Source organism: Rhineura floridana, chromosome 3, assembly GCF_030035675.1.
Source record: "Rhineura floridana isolate rRhiFlo1 chromosome 3, rRhiFlo1.hap2, whole genome shotgun sequence".
Taxonomy (NCBI): Eukaryota; Metazoa; Chordata; class Lepidosauria; order Squamata; family Rhineuridae; genus Rhineura; species Rhineura floridana.
In genome coordinates this window covers 228,571,566-228,591,776 of record NC_084482.1, presented here as the reverse complement: position 1 = coordinate 228,591,776, position 20,211 = coordinate 228,571,566, and the positions used below count along the sequence as shown (strand labels likewise).

The following is a 20,211-nucleotide window of genomic DNA, read 5'->3' as shown; positions in this document are numbered from 1 at the left end:
TGGGGTCATAGGAGTCAAGCCGGCTGCCTGCCTAGCTTGGCTGCCTGCATGGTCTGGCAGGATGGGTGCCCAGGGTCTATGGCAGAGCAGGCCTCCTTCCCACCCAACCCACCTGGCCCTCCTGCTCTGGACAAGGGAAGGAAGTGCTGGAAGTGGAGCAAGAGCAACTCCTGCTTTGTACTTTTGTTCGTGTTCCACAAAGGAGATAGAGCGAGGGTCCTCCAGATGGAGAGGCTTGGCTACCTTTACCTGTCATGCTCTGACTGCCTTCCTCCCGTTGCTAGACTGATGCGTCTTTAAGGAAGCTTACCTGCCCATCCTCCTTCTGCCCTTTCCGCATCTTTTCTCAGACTGTCCAGGAGAGAGGAGACACCTCTTTGTCTCTGCTCTCTCTCCCTGAGCCATGAGGCTAACTCCCACACCTGGGTGTTGCGCCTCCAACTTAGTTAGTTAGAACTAGGTATGCCTTTCTATCTACTATGTATTTTTATAAATAAAGTAGCTTTTCTTATTATACTAAGTCTTAAGTCTCAGTGATACTGATGCAATCTCAGCAGAGTTACTTTTGAAACCACTGTTTTAATATTCTACTTTACTCTTGCAGGCCTCTCCCCCAGGAGCGATGGTGGCACAGGGCAGACACTTCAAATTCTCTACAGGCAACAGAAGGCATAGCTTTTCTCTAGAAACAAGAGGCCACCCAACAAACTCAGTCACATAAATACAGCCTCCGAGCACAATCAGAGTGCTTCTTTCTTACTATCAGGTAACTTTACAACATATTCCAAGGCTCACAGGGTTACATTTGGAGTATCCGGAGAGAGGACCAAGGAAGAAAGGAAAGCAACAATATAATCATTTCCTACACACCCAGGCCCCAAACAAATAAAAACACAAAGTGTACTCTACAATTTCTTTATTCTGTTTGTATCCTGCTTTTCCTCCCAAGCCCATGGCAACAAGCACATCAACAGTATAACAACTCATGAAATGGAAATGGACTGCCTTCTAGTCGATCCCGATTTATGGCGACCCTCTGAATAAGGCTTTCATGGTAAGAGCTATTCAGAGGGGGTTTACCATTGCCTTCCTCTGATGCTAGTCCTCCCCAGCTGGCTAGGGCTTGCTCAGCTTGCCCCAGCCAGCCCCTTCCTTGTCTGCAACTGCCAGCTGGGGGTCTCCTTGGGACTGTACAGCTTGCCAACAGGTGGCAGGGCATGTAACCCCTGAGCCACTCCCTGTGGGGTGATCTTTAGCTGGCCCTTGACACCCAGGAGATACGAGCGGGGATTTGAACTCACAGACTCTGGACTCCCAGCCAGGCTCTCCTCCCCACTGTGCTATACCATTCTAAAAAGCAGTGATCTTGGGGTTGCTAGGAAGTGTCTTTCAGCCATCAAATGCCTGGGGAAACAGGACCGCTTCTAACTTCCTCCTGAAACCCAATCATGAGGGAGGCAGATGCACCTCCCCAGGAAGGGCGTTCCTCAAATGGAGAGCCACCACTGAAAAGGCCATCAAAATCCAGTGTCCCTGGAATGCCCCACTGTTCTAGAGTGAGCTCACAATTCCAGACCCCTCAAAGTTACTGGAGAAGGAAAACAACTAAGTGGCAAAGCACCTTGTATGCAGGTCTCGGGTTCAAATGCCAGCATCTCCAGGTGCAGCTAGGAAGGAATTCTCCCTGAAACCCCAGAAAGGCGCTACCACAGCAAGGGGGATGGACCAGTGCTTTGTCAATGGGAGGAAGGAACTTGGAGGAAGGCACAGCAACAATGCTGTCCAGTTTTTGCCTTGCCAGAGCTGCTCAGCCCCTCCTTTGTGCTTTTTTATATTCATCCTCGTACTGGGAGGCAAATGCAACCAGCTCTTGAGCAGAGGTGCACAGGCATCAAACAAATCTTTTGTTTCCAAATGATGCAAAAGATGCGGGTGCTGGAAAGAATTCAGAGCCCAGGGACTCGCTTTGAGTTCCAGGGCAGAGCTCTCTGGCCTTCCATACAAAAAAAAAATCCACCCTTGTTCCCCCAAGCTTTCTTCATTTCAGCAACAGAATGTTTTGGGAAGGGGAAGGAAGGGAGTCATGTTGCTGCTGTTGTTGTTAAATAATTGAGTGTCAGAAATCCTGCAAATCACCCAAAGCTCGACCAGTAGATCCAGATCTACCTTCTGCCCCCCCCCCCCCAGAGCACTCTACGGCACCAACCCTAAAGCCCTTTGGTAGCAGGGCAGCTGAGAGAAGGAGCTAGGCTGAATCACGCCAAACAGCACTCTCTGCGCTTGCGATTCCGAGCAATTGGTATTCAGAGGCATAACTCCTCCTACAGTAGAAGCAGAATATAGCAGCCTTTTCTTCCATGAATCTGTTGAATCCTCTTTTCATTCATTCATTGGTGAATCCACATGGCAATGGAAATAAAAGCCATTGGATTCGATGCTGGACGTCTTAATCACATTCTCTTTCTTTGGGGAGAGCAGAGCCCAACGGCCCTTAGCAGAAGGAACTAACACCCAAGATATATGAATTTTAGGAGCCACCCTAATGGTTTTTAATATTCTATGTTAAATTGCTGTAACCCTCCCTCCCCCCAGCACCTTCTCTTGAAGGGCAGTTAATAGATCGAAAAGGTAATGATAACAGAAACAGATTGCAGCCGGCGAGACTGTTACGCGAGAGCTTTTCCTTCCCCATAGAGTGAACTGCAGAGCCCAGGGACACTTCTCTGCAGAGGGGCACCCTTGGATCCTCGCCTTCTGGCTCCCAGCCTTGACGGCTGAGCTGCCACCATGCTTCCAACCTCCTAAAATACTTAAGGTGAAATAACAATGAAAACAGTGCACAGCGGTGGGGAAGGAGAGAGGGAGACGGAAAGTCTTGTGGGGGGGCAATGGAAAGATCCTGCAGGGGCCACGGCATTCTCAGGAGCTGCATTGGGGAATGGTGACTGGTGTGGGTTGTCCCCCGCATGAACACCTTCATGTTTATAAAGGCTTCCTCTATTCCTGAAGTTCTCTCCACACTCCATGCATTTATAGGGCTTCTCTCCGGTGTGGGTCCTTTTATGAGCAGTAAGAACTTCGACCAAACGGAAGCTCTTTCCACATTCCGTGCATTTATAGGGTTTCTCTCCTGTATGAATTCTTCGATGGGAAATAAGGCTTGAGTGCCCCTTGAAGCTCTTTCCACAAACTATGCACATAAATGGTTTCTCCCCTGCGTGAATTCTTTTATGGAAAGTAAGGCTTGCACTGTCACTGAAGCTCTCTCCACATCTCCTACATTTATAGGACTTCTCCACTGTGTGGGTTTTTTGATGCTGACAAAGGTTTCCTTTAGTCCTGAAGCTCTTTCCACAGTTCATGCATTGATAGGGTTTCTCCCCTGTATGGATTCTTTGATGTAAAGATAAGCTTGATCTCTCAGTGAAGTTCTTTCCACACTCCATGCATTGATATGGTTTCTCTCCTGTGTGGGTTCTTTGATGGTAAGCAAGACTTGGTCTCTCACGGAAGCTCTTTCCACATTCCATACATGCATATGGTTTCTCTCCCGTGTGGATTCTTTGATGGGAAGTAAGGCCTGAGCTCATTCTGAAGCTCTTTCCACACTCTATGCACTTAAATGGTTTCTCCCCCGAGTGAAGTCTTTTATGGAAAGTAAGGCTTGTACTGTCACTGAAGTTCTTCCCACATTCCATACATTCATATGGCTTCTCCCCTGTGTGGATTCTTTCATGTTTACAAAGGTTCCCTTTATTGCTGAAGTTCTTTCCGCACACCATGCATTCATATGGCTTCTCCCCTGTGTGGATTCTTTGATGCTTGCAAAGGTTTCCTTTACTGCTGAAGCTCTTTCCACAGTCTGTACATTTATACAGCTCCCCTGTATGAGTTCTGTAGTGTGAAGTAAGCTTTGAACTCACTCTGAAGCACTTTCCACATTCTGAGCACTGATAAGGTTTCTCCCCTGTGTGGGTCCTATTATGTATCGTAAGGCTACCACTCTGAGTAAAGCTCTTTCCACATTCAGTACATTTATATGGCTTCTCTCCTGTGTGCAGGAGTTTATGTTTTTTAAGATTTCCGCTATTGCTAAAGCCTTTTCCACACTCCATACATATATATGGTTTCTCCCCTGTGTGGGTTCTGAAATGTTTATTTAACTCTGATTTAAACTTGAATATCTTCCCACACAGTGGACACTTTTTCCTTCTCTTTCCTTTGCGATCTTCTTGTGGGATCCAAAGCTTGTGGACGTCAGCACTCTGAAAAGTCAAGGACGTCTTCCTTGAATTCTTTTTGTGGTTTCCCTCGGGCCCTTTGGGTCCTTGTTGACTTCCAAAGGGCTCTTCTCCTGTGTCAGGCTTGATTCCTTCCAATGGCTCATTGTCCTCTCCATCACCTCCTAGGGGAAAAAAAATCCTGTTAATAGTGCAAGGCAGAAACTAAGGAACTCATTGTGGATCAAATGCAATTAGCCACTTCTCTTACTTCAGCACCTCTGTCCTCACCCCAGAGTTGAGCAGTAATCAACACACAAGAGCGAGAAGCTGCAGACCCATTAGCTAATATGCCAAACCGGGTATCTGACCCTGGGCTTAACTGACCAGGAGGCCAATAAAATTGAGACTGGTGAGCAGGTGTCCCCAGCACCAGTTCCCACAGCACGAGGGCCAGTAGAGCCAGAGGCGAGACCGTGAAGGGCACCTTCCCTTTCACCTAAGAATCTGAATGCTGCCCAACCTACTTTGCTAGTCTAACTCTGCAGGGAACACACCCAGAAGGGGCCCCCAGGAGCACTGAAGAAGTGCCTGTCTGCAGACCAGAGGATTGGCCCTTTAAGGACTGCAGTTATCACAAAGGGAGTGAAGCCTCAGAAAGACAGACCTGAGGCAGCAGGGGCTCAAAAGGGACATCTCTAGTCTTCATTGGAGCAACCTGCTGATTCAGAGGCTAGCTCTCTGTGGTGCTCTTTTGCTCAGCATACCAGAGCTGGACAATTTCCAAGGGTGCTATTCAGGGCTAGTCCTACCCAGAGTAGACACATTGAAATTGACAGGCATCGAGGCTCATTAATTTCAGTGAGTCTACTCTGAGTAGGGCTAGCATTAAATGGAACTCCAAGATTCTCCCCTTTCCTAAGTGCCCCCCAATTGGGGTTACCTTTTGAATAAGTTACAAACGCAGACAAGAAGAACATAGATTCCTTTCTGGTCCATTTCCCATTTCATTAGGTACACATGTGTGCATTGCCCCCTTCTCAGTTACTTTATCTGTTTCTACAAGATGAAGCAAGAACTGCGGCCAGGTTGGGGATGAGGCAAGGGTCCAAACAGGGAAACGCTCTCCCCTTTGGGCCCCTATGAGATTTGGTTGCAGTCAAAAGAGGAGAGGGCCAGATGCAAAGGCCAGGATGTCCAAAAGCAGGAGAGGCAATCTGGTGTCCTTCAGATGCTATCAAACTCCCATCAGCCCCAGCCAGTATTGCTGGTGGTGAGGGATGTTGGGAATTGTAGTCCAACAGGGAATGCCATGTGGGCTGCCCTTGGCCTAAGACCAAGACAATGCAGGCAGGAGCTGCAAGGGGGCTTCTTTCTCATCTTTTTGTGGCAGCACCTACCCTTCGGAACTCCCAGCCCCATGACATAAGGCAGACACCATAACTGCAGATTTTGGCACTTGCTTGTAAGCTTTTTCACTCCAGCAAGCCTACATAGGTGCGTCGCTTTAAAAACATTTAACATGTACTTTTACTGTGCAAAATTGCTGACTGCAGTAATATTTTGATTAAAAAAATTGTCCTTCACATTTGCTTTTACTGGTATTTTTTTAATGCATGTTATAAATTGTTCTTTGTGAACCACTTAGAACAGCCTTTCCCAACTCAGATGTTGGACCACAATTCCCATCTTTCCTGACCATTGGTAATGCTGGCTGAGACTGATGGGAGTCGTGGTCCAACATCAGCTGGTGGCCCACTAGTTGGGAAAGGCTGACTTAGAGGCTTTCTGTCAAGTAAGCAGTAAATAATAATAATAAATAAACTTTTATTTGTTAGTCGCCTATCTGTCCGACTTAACGGACACTCTAGGCGACTTACATAGAATAAAATATACAATATACAATCAACACATTCAGCAATTTAATCTAACACCAAAAACAATAATTAAAACATCAAGAAAAACTAATCCCCCCAGCGTTCTTAAAGGCCTGCCTGAACAGCCAGGTCTTTGAAGCTCGACGGAAACTCATCAGGGAAGAGGCATGTCGGAGATCGTAAGGGAGGGAATTCCAGAGGGTGGGGGCCACAACCGAGAACGCTCTCTCTCTGGTCCGCACCAGCCTAGCTGTTTTGATTGGTGGGACCGAGAGGAGGTCCTGTGTGGCTGATCTTGTAAGGCGGCCTAATTGATGATACTGGAGGCGGTCCTTCAGATACACTGGGCCGAAACCGTATAGGGTTTTAAAGGTCAACACCAACACCTTGAATTGGGCCCGGTAAACCACTGGTAACCAGTGTAGATCTACCAACACCAGGGTGATGTGATCCCGGCGGCGGCTATGCTTAATCAAGCGTGCCGCCGCATTCATTAAATAATTAAGATTTCATTAAATAAATAAATTGCTGTTGGAGGTCGCTGATTCATAGGGTCACCATAAGTCGTGATCGACTTGAAGGCACATAAGAGGAATAAAAATAAATAAATACAGGTTGCATATCAACTGACTTAAAAACAGTCCTTGTTCAACAAGTGCTGCATTTTGCAAGCTGGATTTCTGCATGACTTCTCAGAAGGAAGAACCTTGTAGAACTTACTCCTAAGTTAATTATACATAGGATTGCAATTGTAGAATCAAAATGTGTTGCTGGGAATCACTGGCAGTAAGTCAGTTTTTTAAAATCATTGGAATATGCTGGATTTCTCCTATCCACCCCCTTTGAAACAGAGAACCTTTATTCTGTATTTTCTTTTTTAAATAAACTTTTTGGGCTTGTGGGTGTGTTAAATTCTGGCAATCAATGTAAACACCTTTGGCAGCTGGCCAATTTTCTCACTAGGCTCTTAAAGAGCAAAAGGGATTCCATTTCTCACAGAGGTTTTTGAAGGAGGAATAAAGTCCCATTCTCTGAATGAAGGACCTGCCGCCCCTGCCAAGAGTTTGGTTTCCATCATGAAATCCGATTAAAAATAAAGCAGAAGTCCCCTTTTGCTTTTCTGAACCCCAAGGACAGACAGCTAGAGTGATCTGACCCATAACAGTGCCTCAAGTCCACCCTCCTGCCCCACATCCTGGGGCGTGGGGACCATTTCAGCCTTCACAACCAAAGGTCTGCTGTTGTAGAGAAACTCCGAGGAAGGAAATATTGTGAGATGTTGGATGAAGAGGAGAAGGGAGGGCAAAGCGGCCAGGAGAAATTGTACCCTGATGGGTCAGTCTGTTCTGGATGATATTACACAGAAACGGGGCGGGCGAGGGGGGAGAAGCTTCAGCTCCTCAAAGGGCCCCACGACACAGCTAAGCATGTGGGCTCCTGTTGGGAGGAAGGGCGGGATATAAATTAAATAATAAATCAGTAAATCTACCTGCTGAGGTCTCCTCCTCTTCTTTGGGTTCCTGCATCACCGGATCTTCTCCTTCTTCCCAACAGGAAATGAGGTCTGGTTCTTTTAAAAAAAAGGAAATCAGGCAAGATTAGTTATTTTTGACCACAAAGTATTTGGGAATTCCAAATCAAATCTGAACGCTCAAAACATTTTTAACAAGAGCAAACGGATGAAGCCTTGCCAACAGCCCGCAACTCAGGCCACATGCTTTGAGCGCTGTGTGGAGCCAGTTTTTTGGAGTTCTTTTCCCTTTGAAGAGAAACAAGCCCAGATGTTGTTACGCTTTCCAAGTTTATTGAAAGGTTTTTGTCCCCCCCGAAGAATTCTGAATTACTGTTTTTATGATCCTTAATAGGTCTTATATTGTTTTTTATACATATAACTGCTGGTTTATAAGTAGTCTGCAGGATCCACAACCAGAAAAAGGAGTCTGTGGCACAAATAGTCCCTGACAACGAAAGCGAGTAACCCAAACAACACACACCACAGAGAATGGGAAGAATCCGGTGCTGCTGCAACTATTACCTATTCAAATTTTAATAGTCTTTAACTTGGAAATTAAGTGCCAGATATACGTGTTTGTGACAGAAGCTTTAGGTTTGAATGTTTGGGGCTCCTGCCTCCCAAAATTTACCACTGCACCTCTTATTAAGATCAATGGTCCACAGTCTTGCCCAGCATCCTGGGTGGGATGGGACCATTTCATCCTTCGCAACCCAAGGTCTGTGGAGGAAGAGAAACTACGAGGAACGAGATGTTGTGAGATTTTTAGGTGGAGAGGGCAAAACCATGAGAAGAACTTGCAGCCTAATGGTCAGTCTGCCCTGGATGACATTATTCAGGAACAAGAGGGGTGGGTGGGGAATCTTCAGTTCCACAAAGGGCCCCACAGCACTACCTGCTGATGTCTCTGCCTCCTCTTCTTTGAGACTCTGGATAAGTGGATCTTCTTCTCCTCCTCCTTCCCAACAGGAAATGAGGCCTAGCTCTTTCAAGGAAACACACAAGTTACTTTCGGCTACAAAACTAGCTGGGTCTCCTTCAGACTGTCAAGATCTGGAAGCCAAGCCAGATATTTTAATTTGAGGAATCTCTCAGTGGACAGAAGGGGAACTTCAACCTGACGGCCAACCTTCCAATTTATAGCATGAGCATAAGCTAAATGAATTCTTTGCATCTGTCTTCACAATGGAAGATATAGGGCAGATCCCTGAACCTGAACTAACATTTGCAGGAAGGGATTCTGAGGAACTGAGACAAATAGTGGTAACGAGAGAGGAAGTTCTAGGCTTAATGGACAATATAAAAACTGACAAATCACCGGGCCCGGATGGCATCCACCCGAGAGTTCTCAAAGAACTCAAAGGTGAAATTGCTGATCTGCTAACTAAAATATGTAACTTGTCCCTCGGGTCCTCCTCCGTGCCTGAGGACTGGAAAGTGGCCAATGTAACGCCAATCTTCAAAAAGGGATCCAGAGGGGATCCTGGAAATTACAGGCCAGTTAGCTTCACTTCTGTCCCTGGAAAACTGGTAGAAAGTATTATTAAAGCTAGACAGAGCTTGGAAGATTACTTTTAAAAAGCAATAAATTACAGTTACAGTAGTATGGCCCCAAAAAAGTACTAATTACCATTACAATTACACTGAAAGTAACTGATTGCTTTACTTTTCCTCCAAACCAATCACTACAATTACTTTTCAGTTACTTTAAAAAATGCCTACAAGGTGCTGGCCTTGGCTGCTGTACATCTTAAGTAGCCTAAAACAACATTAAGAATAAACACACACATCCAGAGGTAGTAGAATCATTCTTTTTATCCATGATAGCAATGGTGGTCTCTCCACTGGTAAGGGTGGTGGTGAGGGAGGCAGAGGCCACTACTCAGATCTTTGCACGTGCGCCCCCCCTACTCAGCCAGCCAGCATAATCTCTCTCACTTAACCACTTCCCAGACCCTGCCCTGCCACCAACTAAGGGACACTCACTCAAGCAAACTGATATGCAAAAGTTAAAATACTGCAAATGCAGCAAAGTAGCTAGGGAGGGTGGTGGAGGCCACTTTGTGTGCCAAGTGCAAACACATCATTCATATTCTCTCTCTCTCTCTCTCTCTCTCTCTCTTTCTCTCTCACACACACACCCTCATCTTTCACCTCCACAGTTCTTTATCTCCATTCTGCTGCTGCCTCCTTCTCCTCCTTTATCCATGTTCTTGACCTCCGGATCCTTTTTCCCTTCCCTCCATTCTTCTCCACCACTATCTGTTTTTTTAAATAATTGTTTTCTCCACTCTCTGCCTCCTCCCTCGTCGCCTCCTACCCATCCACAGAGCATGAGGAAAGAGCCACGCTGCACAGAAGCCCAGTTTGAGGCACATGATTTTCATCCACAAATCAGAGGAGCAGAAGACTTCCCCTGCTCCCCCCTCCAAGTAATGCCCAAAAGTAATTCTGGAAACGTTACAATTACTCCACAAAAGTAGTGAATTACTCCTAGTTCTATTACAATCAAAATGTAAACGAATTACCTACTTGTTACTCAAAAAGTAATGAATTACAAGTAATTTGTTACTTGTAACTAGTTACTTCCAAGCTCTGAAGCTAGATTAACTAAGCACATAGAAGAACAAGCCTTGCTGAAGCAGAGCCAGCATGGCTTCTGCAAGGGAAAGTCCTGTCTCAGTAACCTATTAGAATTCTTTGAGAGTGTCAACAAACATATAGATAGAGGTGATCCAGTGGACATAGTGTACTTAGACTTTCAAAAAGCGTTTGACAAGGTACCTCACCAAAGACTTCTGAGGAAGCTTAGCAGTCATGGAATAAGAGGAGAGGTCCTCTTGTGGATAAGGAATTGGTTAAGAAGCAGAAAGCAGAGAGTAGGAATCAACGGACAGTTCTCCCAATGGAGGGCTGTAGAAAGTGGAGTCCCTTAAGGATCGGTATTGGGACCTGTACTGTTCAACTTGTTCATTAATGACCAAGAATTAGGAGTGAGCAGTGAAGTGGCCAAGTTTGCTGACGATACTAAATTGTTCAGGGTTGTTAAAACAAAAAAGGATTGCGAAGAGCTCCAAAAAGATCTCTCCAAACTGAGTGAATGGGCGGAAAAATGGCAAATGCAATTCAATATAAACAAGTGTAAAATTATCCATATTGGAGCAAAAAATCTGAATTTCACATATACGCTCATGGGGTCTGAACTGGCGGTGACCGACCAGGAGAGAGACCTTGGGGTTGTAGTGGACAGCACGATGACAATGTCGACCCAGTGTGCGGCAGCTGTGAAAAAGGCAAATTCCATGCTAGCGATAATTAGGGAAGGTATTGAAAATAAAACAGCCGATATCATAATGCTGTTGTATAAATCTATGGTGCGGCCACATTCGGAATACTGTGTACAGTTCTGGTCACCTCATCTCAAAAAGGATATTATAGAGTTGGAAAAGTTTCAGAAGAGGGCAACCAGAATGATCAAGGGAACGGAGCGACTCACTTACGAGGAAAGGTTGCAGCATTTGGGGCTTTTTAGTTTAGAGAAAAGGCGGGTCAGAGGAGACATGATAGAAGTGTATAAAATTATGCATGGCATTGAGAAAGTGGATAGAGAAAAGTTCTGCTCCTTCTCTCATAATACTAGAACTCGTGGACATTCAAAGAAGCTGAATGTTGGAAGATTCAGGACAGACAAAAGGAAGTACTTCTTTACTCAGCACACAGTTAAACTATGGAATTTGCTCCCACAAGATGCAGTAATGGCCACCAGCTTGAATGGCTTTAAAAGAAGATTAGACAAATTAATGGAGGACAGGGCTATCAATGGCTACTAGCCATGATGGCTGTGCTCTGCCATCCTAGTCAGAGGCAGCATGCTTCTGAAAACCAGTTGCTGGAAGCTTCAGTAGGGGAGAGTGTTCTTGCACTTGGGTCCTGCTTGCGGGCTTTCCCCAGGCACCTGGTTGGCCACTGTGAGAACAGGATGCTGGACTAGATGGGCCACTGGACTGATCCAGCAGGCTCTTCTTATGTTCTTATGTTCTTAGATGAGCTTGATCAAACCAAAGGCATATCTAGTCCAGCATATCCACAGGGCCTGAACTGATGTGTATGGGAATCCCAGAATCAGTCCTAATAATACTAATAAAATTTATATCCTGTCCTTCTTTCCAAAGAGAATCCAGGGGGGGCAAAAAATGATGAAGCACCGAAATCACCTTTAAAACAAAACATCTTTTTAAAAAAACAAGGACAGAAGGCTACAGCCATCATGACTTGTACCCCTTGACAGCCTTCTCTTCCATGCATTTCTCAAGCTTCCTTTTTTAAGCCATCCGAGATGTCCACCAGGAGAACTCACCGCCTGATGGATGACTCTCCCCTGGATGACATTACTCAGGAATGGAAAAATGCTCCCGTTCCCAGACCAAAAGAGACTCCACAGCACAGCTAAGCACCAACCTGCTGAGGTCTCCTCCTCTTCTTTGACGACCTGGATAAACAGACTTTCTCCTTCTTCCTTACAGGAAGCGAGGTCTCGTTCTTTCAAGGAAACAGACAAGAGAAGTTACTTTTAACCACAACATAAAAAGTCAGGGATTCCATGTCAAACAATTTCTACAACCTCAAAGCTAAGAAAGGCAAGAGCTCATCTCCTGCTGCTGTCCCCGATTCTGGAGGTGGCCCATAAACATCAGGACTGATGGCCCTTGAGAGCCTTCTCTTCCATGCATTTATTTATTCATTTGGATTTATATCCCACCCTTCCTCCCAGTAGGAGTCCAGGGTGGCAAACAAAACACTAAAAACATTCTCAAACACATCATTAAAAACAGGGTTTAAAATATATTAAAACAAAAACATATTAAAAAGTAATTCCAACAGACACAGACTGGGCATGAAGCCATTTTTCTTAGCCCCTTTTAAAATCATCCGAGATGTCCACCAGGAGAATTCACAGCCTGATGGGTGACTCTCCCCTGGATGATATTATTCAGGAACGGAAAAATGCTTCAATTCCCAGACCAAAAGGGCCCCCACAGCACAGCTAAGCACTGACCTGCTGAGGTCTCCTCCTCTTTGGGAACCTGCATAAGAAGATCCTCTCCATCTTCCAAACAGGAATTGAGGTCTAATTCTTCCAAGGAAACAGACAGGACTTGTTACTTTTGACCACAAGATATTCAGCCATTCCAAATCAAACCATTTGTAGCTAAGAGGAGGGATTGTTTGGAACATGTTAACTCCTGCACCCCCTGAAGAGGACAGGGCCGTGTGGTCCCAGCAGGGTCAGCCTGGCACTTGGGAACATGCGCTCACTGGATATGACACCCAACCTGAACTGCCTGTTGGGGAGGGCATGGTGGAACTCAGCCAACCCAGCTGTTTTCATTTGGACATCATCTTGTCACAGAGTGAAAACCAGCCCTGAGAGCTTCACCCTCCTCCTCCTCTTCCAAAAGGGAGAGAGGGCTGCACTTCACATTTACACTTCTGGAGAAAACCTTTCTCCATGCAGATTAAGAGTGAAGCCCCCACAAGATATTCGTGTAGCCAAAAATGCTCCCATAAGCTTTTCAGTGTCATAGGTTGAGAATGTATATGCAAATATCAATGCTGGCGTGGGGAAGAGACAGCAAAGGGCCAGAGTATATGGTTTGGATCTCTGAAAGGGAAATGATGGTGTGTTGCGTATAAATAAATGCTTCCGTCCTAAATGCATTTCCTCTGAAAAACGTCCTACTGATTTTGATGGAGTCAACTTTGACGCAAGCATGTTTGGGATTGCAGCTTAATTTTAACTTCCAGTTTATGATTCAGTTATAATTTGCATATCGAAAGGGCTCCAGCAATCGGGGTGGTGGGTGGGGGAGTGAGAAATTTGTCAGTGAGAGTGTTTCTCCCCCCACCCCCTTCTCCCCATAATCCATCTCTGGTACCAACCATGCAGATGCTGAATTAGACAAAATGTGCAAAAGCACATAAAGTCAAGTCATGGTATGATTTTGAAAAATATATGTAGAAATGAATGATGGAAAATATATTCTATGGCTGAATACACAGTAATGTCCAATTTCTAATGCACATGCAATTTACCACACAGAGTGTGATGTGAACTGCTAGCTCTGTAGACAGTATGTATATCCTGACAATAAAATGAAGATATACTAATACAGAAATATAAAATGCAAAGATAAAATGCACAACATATCTCAAATAATTTGTCAAACGTGTTTCGACTTGAAGCAAGTCTTCTTCAGTGGCATCTATTTCCAGAGCTTCTCCAGAGAATCTTCCTCACCCGAAACTCACAACAATATGTGCAATGCAGCAACATTCTTGCAGAAACTACACTAGGGCTGTCTTGAGAACTGGCAAGGACTTCAACTCCAACGCATGAGGGCAGGATCCAGGCAGACACCATTCCTGCTCACAGACTGGTGCAAGCACAGAGGTGCCCACCTTGATTCTGCAAGCTGCCACCTTCGCCTCTTCCTAGGCCCCAAAGGCAAAAACTGGGCAGAGGGAGGGACGGAGAGGGAGAGAGGACTCTTCCAACCTCCAACAGAGCAGCAATTCGCACTGTGGAGTTTGGACTACAGCTCCCAGAATTCCTTATAGGAAACTGACTTTCCACTCCACACATCATTGGCACAAATGATCTTCAACATCTATCAGTTAAGAAAACGTGTCTCCTTACTGAAAGAGGCTCCAATCTCATAATTCTCCTCCATGGCTTCCCTGCGCGGAACACTTTGGCCCGGATCCAGGAGACCCACTCCTCCTCCGTGAAATGCACAGCTACTGCCTCCTTTTCCTCCTCAAAGGTCACCAGACCCTGAAAGAAGAAAATGCCGTCTACTCATGAGATGGCCTCTTCCACACAGACCATTCCGTCCAGCTTGAAAGGGCTCTGCCCACCTGTCAGAGTTGGATCCTGAGGTGAGGGTCCAGTAAAGATCTGGCCCGCAGAGCCAGAAAGGGTTCCCACGGCTGGTTTTGAAACTGGAGGGCTGTGAATGCCGTAAGCAGAAAGGGCATTTACCTTGGCCCATTCCCCAAAAGAGCAAAGTTTAGGATCAAATCCAGAACTACTCAACATGGCCATTTAGGTGAAGGGCATCTGCCTTGCCTGCAAAAAGTCCTGGGTTCAAATCTCAGCAGCATCTCCAGGCAGGACTGGGAAAGGCTCCCTGCTTGAAACCCAGGACAGCACTAGCGCAGACAATAGTGAGCTAGGTGGACCAAGTCAATATAAGGTACCTTCCTATGTTTCCACGAAGCTCACAAAAACACAGCTTATTTGCTGATCACACATGTTTATTCAGACCTTCCTCCAAGGACCCCAGAGTGGGAAAAGTAGGTTGATCTGCCCCTCCCCAACCTTCAGCAGCAGCAACAAGTTTGTAAGATCTGCAATGGGGGGAGGTTTGAGAATATCCTAATAAGAGGCAAAGTATATTTGGGGGAGAGTGTAAGTACTGAGCTGGGGGCTCGACTGGATGGTCTTACAGGCCCCTTCCAACTCTATGATTCTACAAGAAGTGTGTTAAGAATATAAGAACATAAGAAGAGCCTGCTGGATAAGGCCAGTGGCCCATCTAGTCCAGCATCCTGTTCTCACAGTGGCCAACCAGGTGCCTGGGGGAAGCCCGCCAGCAGGACCCGAGTGCAAGAACACTCTCCCCTTCTGAGGGTTCTGGCAACTGGTTTTCAGAAGCATGCTGCCTCTGACTAGGGTGGCACAGCACAGCCATCATGGCTAGTAGCCACTGATAGCCCTGTCCTCCATGAATTGGTCTAATCTTCTTTTAAAGCTATCCAAGCTGGTGGCCATTACTGCGTCTTGTGGGAGCAAATTCCATAGTTTAACTATGCGCTGAGTGAAGAAATACTTCCTTTTGTCTGTCCTGAATCTTCCAACATTCAGCTTCTTTGAATGTCCACGAGTTCTAGTATTATGAGAGAGGGAGCAGAACTTTCCTCTATCCACTTTCTCAATGCCATGCATAATTTTATACACTTCTATCATGTCTCCTCTGACCCGCCTTTTCTCTAAACTAAAAAGTCCCAAATGCTGCAACCTTTCCTCGTAAGTGAGTCGGTCCATCCCCTTGATCATTCTGGTTGCCCTCTTCTGAACCTTTTTCAACTTTATAATATCCTTTTTGAGATGAGGTGACCAGAACTGTACACAGTATTCCAAATGCGGCCGCACCATAGATATATGTTTTATTTTTGAAGTCAAATGTGACCGTGTTGGACTTTCTTGGCAATTGGCCATTTACATGTTTATTCAGACCTTCCTGCAAGGGCCCCAGAGTGGGAAATGTAGGTTGATCTCCCCCTCCCCAACCTTCAGCAGCAGCAACGATGTTGTAAGGTCAGAAAGCCAAGGAGATGATTGTCCTAATGTGTGTGTGTGTGTGTGAGTGTCTGAGAGAGAGAGAGAGAGAGAGAGAGACAGACAGACAGACTAGAATTGGGGGGGGATAGAGGAGATCCTAATAAGAGGCAAAGTGCATTTGGGGGAGAGGGTAAGTAAGCACTGAGCTGGGGGTTCGACTGGATGGTCTTACAGGACCCTTCCAACTCTATGATTCTACAAAAAGTGTGTTTCCTCCCAGGAGCTACCGCAGTGCAGAAATGGGCTCACAGGAACATACTGTGGACAGAATGGACAATAAAACAGCCCCGTTTGTACGTAGGGAAAATATTGCTTACTTATTCGCTTGCTTACTCTCTTTTGGGGGATCTGCTTTCTTGTCCAAGGCGTCGGGGGAGGGGGACACCTGCTTCTGCTCCCCTTTTGTCCTCACACAGCAGCCCAGCGAGGTAGGCCGCCTTTCCTAGCCCCGACACCCGGGGGTCTCCTCTGCCCCAGGGCGTCTCTTCCCACCCCCACTCCTGGGGAGAGGGCGCTTCAAAGAGGATCATGCAATGGAAGCGCTGCAGCTGTTCGGCCCCCAATGTTGCAGCTGGGCTGCATGCATGCGACTCCCCCCCATGAATTCCCGGGGGAGATGTGGGGGGAGGATCTCCCCCTTTTTACACCCCCCAAATGCAAACTCCTGACCCTTTCGCCCCCCCACCGCTGCACCTCTCTCTTTGTCTTCCGTCCTCGCCACGATCCAGCCTCCTTCCTCCTCCTCCTCGGAAATCAACCGAGCCTGTTTGCTTCCTTGCTTCACTCTTGTCTCTCTCCCTCTGTCCCTCCCATTGTCATGACAACATCCTGCCTCTCTAGGAAACAGAGCTCAGTTCCTTCCACCGCTGGAGGACTGAATCCCAGCGGCGCTCTGGGCAAACGTCTTGCAGGCTCTGCCCTTGGGCAAATCGAGGGCGCAGGCGCGGAGGTTCCTACTACGCCCTGTCGCCAAAGCGCTTTTTGCAAACAGCGTTTCCATGGTTTCTCCCCTGCATGCATCCTTCGATGTGACCGGAGCGAGGAGAGGCGACTGAAGCTCTTTCCACACTTGGAACAGGATTACTTATATCTGTAAAACGCACACACACACACACGCACGCACGCACGCGAGAATAGGGAAGGTGCCCTCCAACTTTTAAAGTACCTGCGGAGGGTAAATGAACATCTTTTAGTAACATACAGTGAAGTGAACGCTGTAAGTCATTGAAGTCAAATTATATTTATTTTTCTTGGTTTTTATTATGCGCTTTTTTTGCTGTCCAACTTTCACATCCACACATAGAGATCGGAAATATCATGGTCTGAATGATCCTCACTTTAGGATTCAGTGATACATCTTTGCATTTGAGGACCTTTTCTAGTTCTCTCACAGCTGCCCTCCCCAGTCCTAACCTTCTTCTGATTTCTTGACTATTGTCTCCAGTTTGGTTAATGACTGTGCCGAGGTATTGATAATCCTTGACAACTTCAATGTCCTCACTGTCAACTGTAAAGTTACATAAATCTTCTGTTGTCATCATTTTAGTCTTTTTGATGTTCAGCTGTAGTCCTGCTTTTGTGCTTTCCTCTTTCACTTTCATCAGCATTCGTTTCAGATCATTACTGGTTTCTGCTAGTAGTATGGTATCATCTGCATATCTTAAATTATTGATATTTCTCCCTCCAATTTTCACACCTCCTTCATCTTGGTCCAATCCAGCTTTCCGTATGATATGTTCTGCATACAGATTAAACAAATAGGGTGATAAAATATAACCCTGTCTCACACCCTTTCCCATGGGGAACCAATTGGTTTCTCCATATTCTGTCCTTACAGTAGCCACTTGTCCAGAGTATAGGTTGTACATCAGGAAAATCAGATGCTGTGGCACTCCCATTACTTTTAAAGCATTCCATAGTTTTTCATGATCTACACAGTCAAAGGCTTTGCTGTAATCTATGAAGAACAGGGTGATTTCCTTCTGAAATTGCTTGGTCCGTTCCATTATCCAACATATGTTTGCGATACTATCTGTGGTGTCTCTTCCCTTTCTAAATCCAGCTTGGACATCTGGCATTTCTCCATAACAGGGCCGACTTATCCATTAGGCACAGTAGGCACAGTGCGTAGGGCCCATGATACTTTTAGAGGCCCAGGGAAATGTTTTAATTTCTTTTGAAATACGAAGAAAAATAAACTTTTAGGGTCGAAGAAAATGTTTTTCTTTTTTTCTCACATCAGAAAAAAATGAAACTTTTAGGGCCCACAAAAATCTATTAAATTTTGCCTAAATCAGAAAAAAATAAAATTTTGAAGCATTTAATAAATTATGTAAAAGTGAAAGAGTCCCTATTTAGCATAAATTATCTCCAGATCCTGCTTCTTATGAGCTCAGAATCTGGATTTTTTGATGGCACCGCTGTGCACTTATGCCACATCTTCTCCGTCCTCCCCTCAGGGAGGCCCTGCAATGTTCCTGCTTATATTGTAAATATGGTAAGTACTGGTTATATAGAATACATATGGTAAGTGGAGTGAAAGGAGGGGGAGTACATGAGCAGTAGAATGCTGGATGATTGGCTGAGCGTTTGAATGGCTGGGAGTATAAATGGAATGATGACAGTTGAATCTATTTATTTATTATTTATTTATTAAAATATTTATAAGCTGCTCTATTTTCACAGAAACTCAGAGCGACGAACAACATAATAAAACATAGATAAAAGCACAAATACAACAATAAAATTACAATCTCTATATTTAGAGGTCACAGTTAGCCCAATCCAATACTTAGACACTCTGATTATTCATTTAAATTAAATGCAACCCGGAATAAAAACGTTTTAACCAGGCAGCGAAATGACAAAAGCGAAGAGGCAGAACGTATGTCCACAGGTAACGAGTTCCAGAGTCTAGGAGCGACAGCTGAGAATGCTCTATCTCTAGTCCCTGAAAGATGAACTAGTGAAACTGGAGGAATTGTAAGAAGAAAATCATTAGCGGATCTCAAGGGATGGGGGGGTTCGTAAACAGACAATCAATCGGACAGATAGACAGGGCCCAAGCCGTGAAGGGCTTTAAAGGACATCACCAGCACCTTGAATTGGGTCCAGAAGCAAATCGGCAACCAATGAAGTTGCTGTAACGGGAGTCGTGTGAACACAAAAACTAGCCCCGGTCAGCAACCTAGCTGTAGCACATTGAACCAATTTTAGCTTCCAAACAGTCTTCAAGGGCAGCCCAACGTAGAGTGCGTTGCAGTAGTCCAACCGGGATGTAACCAGGGCGTGTGCCACCTTAGTCAATTCAGGCGTCTCCAGAAACGGACGCAGCTGGCGGACCAGCCTTAGCTGGGCGAAGGCGCTTCTGGAGACCGCCGAGACCTGGGCTTCCAGATTCAAGGCAGAGTCCAGGAGCACCCCCAAGCTGCGAACCTGGGTCTTCAGGGGGAGTGTAACCCCATCCAACACAGGTAAATTCCCCGTTGCCAGATTAGTTCCACGACTGACGTAAAGCATTTCTGTCTTATCTGGATTTAATTTCAACTTGTTTGCCTTCATCCAATCCATCACTGCAGACAGACATTGGTTCAGGGGAAGGACGGTTTCCTTGGCATCAGGCGGGAAGGAGAAATAAAGCTGAGTCTCATCAGCATATTGGTGATAACCAACTCCATATCCCCGGATGACATCACCCAGCGGCTTTACATAGATATTAAATAACAGTGGAGATAGGACAGAACCCTGTGGAACCCCACAGATCAGGGGCCAAGGGGGTGAACAGGAATCTCCTAGTCTTACTCTCTGGAACCGGTCCTCCAGGAAGGAGCGAAGCCAGCACAAAACAGTACCCTCCAGTCCTAACCTGGATAGACGGTCCAGAAGGATACCATGGTCGATGGTATCAAAGGCCGCAGAAACATCCACGAGAACCAACAGGGACACACTCCCCCTGTCTAGTTCTCTCCGAAGGTCATCAACCAAGGCGACCAAAGCCGTTTCAGTCCCGTGGCCAGGCCTGAAACCAGATTGCAGTGGATCAAGGTAGTCCGTTTCGATTAGAAACAGTTGGAGTTGAGTAGCCACCACACGTTCCACTATTTTACCCAAAAATGGCAGATTGGAGACTGGCCGATAATTGTTCAAACATAAAGGGTCTAGGGAGGGTTTTTTCAATAAAGGTCTTACACATGCCTC

General features: G+C 45.8%; 1 protein-coding gene across 4 annotated transcripts; it reads right to left on the bottom strand.

The window, feature by feature from the left end:
* Window positions 1-909: 909 nt before the first annotated feature.
* On the bottom strand, window positions 910-16,810 carry LOC133381825 (zinc finger protein 883-like). Of its 4 annotated transcripts, none has more exons than XM_061621324.1 (7): window positions 16,708-16,810; window positions 14,308-14,445; window positions 12,667-12,744; window positions 12,069-12,149; window positions 8,506-8,595; window positions 7,587-7,667; window positions 910-4,405 (listed from the first exon to the last, which is right to left on the bottom strand). In XM_061621324.1, exons 2-7 carry the CDS (start codon window positions 14,339-14,341, stop codon window positions 2,811-2,813), a joined length of 1,959 nt encoding a protein of 652 aa, XP_061477308.1. In that variant the 5' UTR covers window positions 14,342-14,445; window positions 16,708-16,810; the 3' UTR covers window positions 910-2,810. The 4 variants fall into 4 exon arrangements, with proteins under 4 accessions (XP_061477308.1, XP_061477310.1, XP_061477309.1 ...); XM_061621326.1 differs by lacking the exon at window positions 16,708-16,810 and adding an exon at window positions 16,332-16,647; XM_061621325.1 differs by lacking the exon at window positions 16,708-16,810 and adding an exon at window positions 16,348-16,647.
* Window positions 16,811-20,211: the final 3,401 nt, after the last annotated feature.